The sequence below is a fragment of the Salvia splendens genome, chromosome 18 (assembly GCF_004379255.2).
Source record: "Salvia splendens isolate huo1 chromosome 18, SspV2, whole genome shotgun sequence".
Lineage (NCBI taxonomy): Eukaryota > Viridiplantae > Streptophyta > Magnoliopsida > Lamiales > Lamiaceae > Salvia > Salvia splendens.
The window spans coordinates 11,146,502-11,148,295 of NC_056049.1; the positions used below are offsets into that span (position 1 = coordinate 11,146,502).

General features: G+C 39.6%; 1 protein-coding gene across 1 annotated transcript; it reads left to right on the forward strand.

Moving 5' to 3' along the window:
- The first annotated feature begins 794 nt into the window (after positions 1-794).
- On the forward strand, positions 795-1,342 carry LOC121776535 (oleosin H1-like). The gene has a single exon (XM_042173705.1). It carries the CDS (start codon positions 795-797, stop codon positions 1,302-1,304), a length of 510 nt encoding a protein of 169 aa, XP_042029639.1. The 3' UTR covers positions 1,305-1,342.
- The last annotated feature ends 452 nt before the right edge of the window (positions 1,343-1,794 follow it).

Genomic DNA, 1,794 nt, shown 5'->3' on the forward strand with positions numbered 1-1,794 from the left:
AAATAGTAAATCGGGACTCCTAATGACGTACAGAGGGAGTAATTTTATTTATTTTCTAACTCAAAAATGATAAATTTGGTGAAATAAGTTGGGCTGAAAATGTGGCTGCCTTTTTGCAGGTATTTTAACTGAAATTAAAATACTAATATGGCAGAAAAAAGGAATTATGGCTAAAAATGAGACTGAAAATCATTGTACGTCTGTAGATGCCAGATAATATAGTTAATTTGGACATGAACTATATAGTATCGACTACTTCCTCCGTATTTTATTTTCTGCACTCGTTTAGAAAAAATAATTATAAATAGTAAGGTAGAGAAAAGTACAATAAGAAAAAAAATATTGTAGATAAGACTATTCTCTATAGTATTCTCTCTCTTACTTTACTCTTTCTTCACTTTAACTATTTATAATTATTTTTGTAAAACTAATGTAGAAAATGAAATGACTCCGCTATAGTGGAACGGAAGAGGTATAATATAGGAAAGTGGAAATTTAATTGAAAAATGAAGTGGTCACATGACACTACATTGTTGAATATAAAATTTTGAGTAATTAATAACAAACAATTAGGGATATGATACAACATTATAGACAAACCCAATAGCATTTCCCCAATAATTTATAATAGGATTTGATATTATAGAAAGAAAATAAAAAGGTGGCAAAAGCTAAGTGAAACTTGTATGTCATGCAAGCCCCTTCCCCTTGGCCCCCAACACGTAGCACTTGGCCCCCTATTCATATATTTACACCTCCAATCCCACCTTCTCACCACATCCATTCATCTCATCATGGCCGACCGCAACCGCCCACAGCCACACCAAGTCCAAGTCCACCCCCAGCAGCAGCCCCTCCTCCACCGCTACGACGCCTCCGGAAAAACCTCCCTCCTCCCGCGCCAAGGCCCCTCCACCGGCCAAGTCCTCGCCGTGATAACGCTCCTCCCCGTCGGCGGCGCTCTCCTCGGCCTTGCCGGGATCACGCTCGTTGGCAGCCTCATCGGGCTCGCCGTTGCCACCCCGGTCTTCGTCATCTTCAGCCCCGTCCTGGTGCCGGCCATCATCCTGCTGGCCGGGGCCGTGGCCGCGCTCCTCACGTCCGGGGCGTTTGGGCTGACCGGCCTCTCGTCGATCTCGTGGGTGTTCAACTCGTTCCGGCAGGCGACCGGGCAGGAGCCGCTGGACTATGCGAAGCGGCGCGTGCAGGAGGGGACGATGTATGTTGGGGAGAAGACGAAGCAGGCCGGCGAGACGATCAAGAGCACGGCGCAGGAAGGGATTCAAGTTGGTGGCCGGACTTGAACGTCTTTGAAAATGGAATAATGATAGAGTGATGCAGTTTGTTTGCATTTTTATGTGCGTGTTTGTATTTTGTAAGACTTTGATTTCGGTTAATAGAAACTTGTGTTTTATCTAAATGCAGATGGACTAGTATTAGATTTGCATTATGTAATAAACACTAAATGTCTTAACACATTATTATAAAATAATGCGGTGCGGAGTTTATTACTTATTTGAAGTTCATTATAGGAAAACGTTTATTACTTATTTGAAGTTCATTATAGGAAAACGTTTATTACTTATTTGAAGTTCATTATAGGAAAACGTTTATTACTTATTTGAAGTTCATTATAGGAAAACGCTAAACGTAAAACATATTATTATTTATAATTTTATTTGTAGTTTATTATAGGGAATTTAGAGATTAAAAAACAATGGTGTAGTTTAAAAATATAATGTTTTTGTTATTAATTTTTATAATGAATTCTAGGTTATCTTATAGTAATATTGT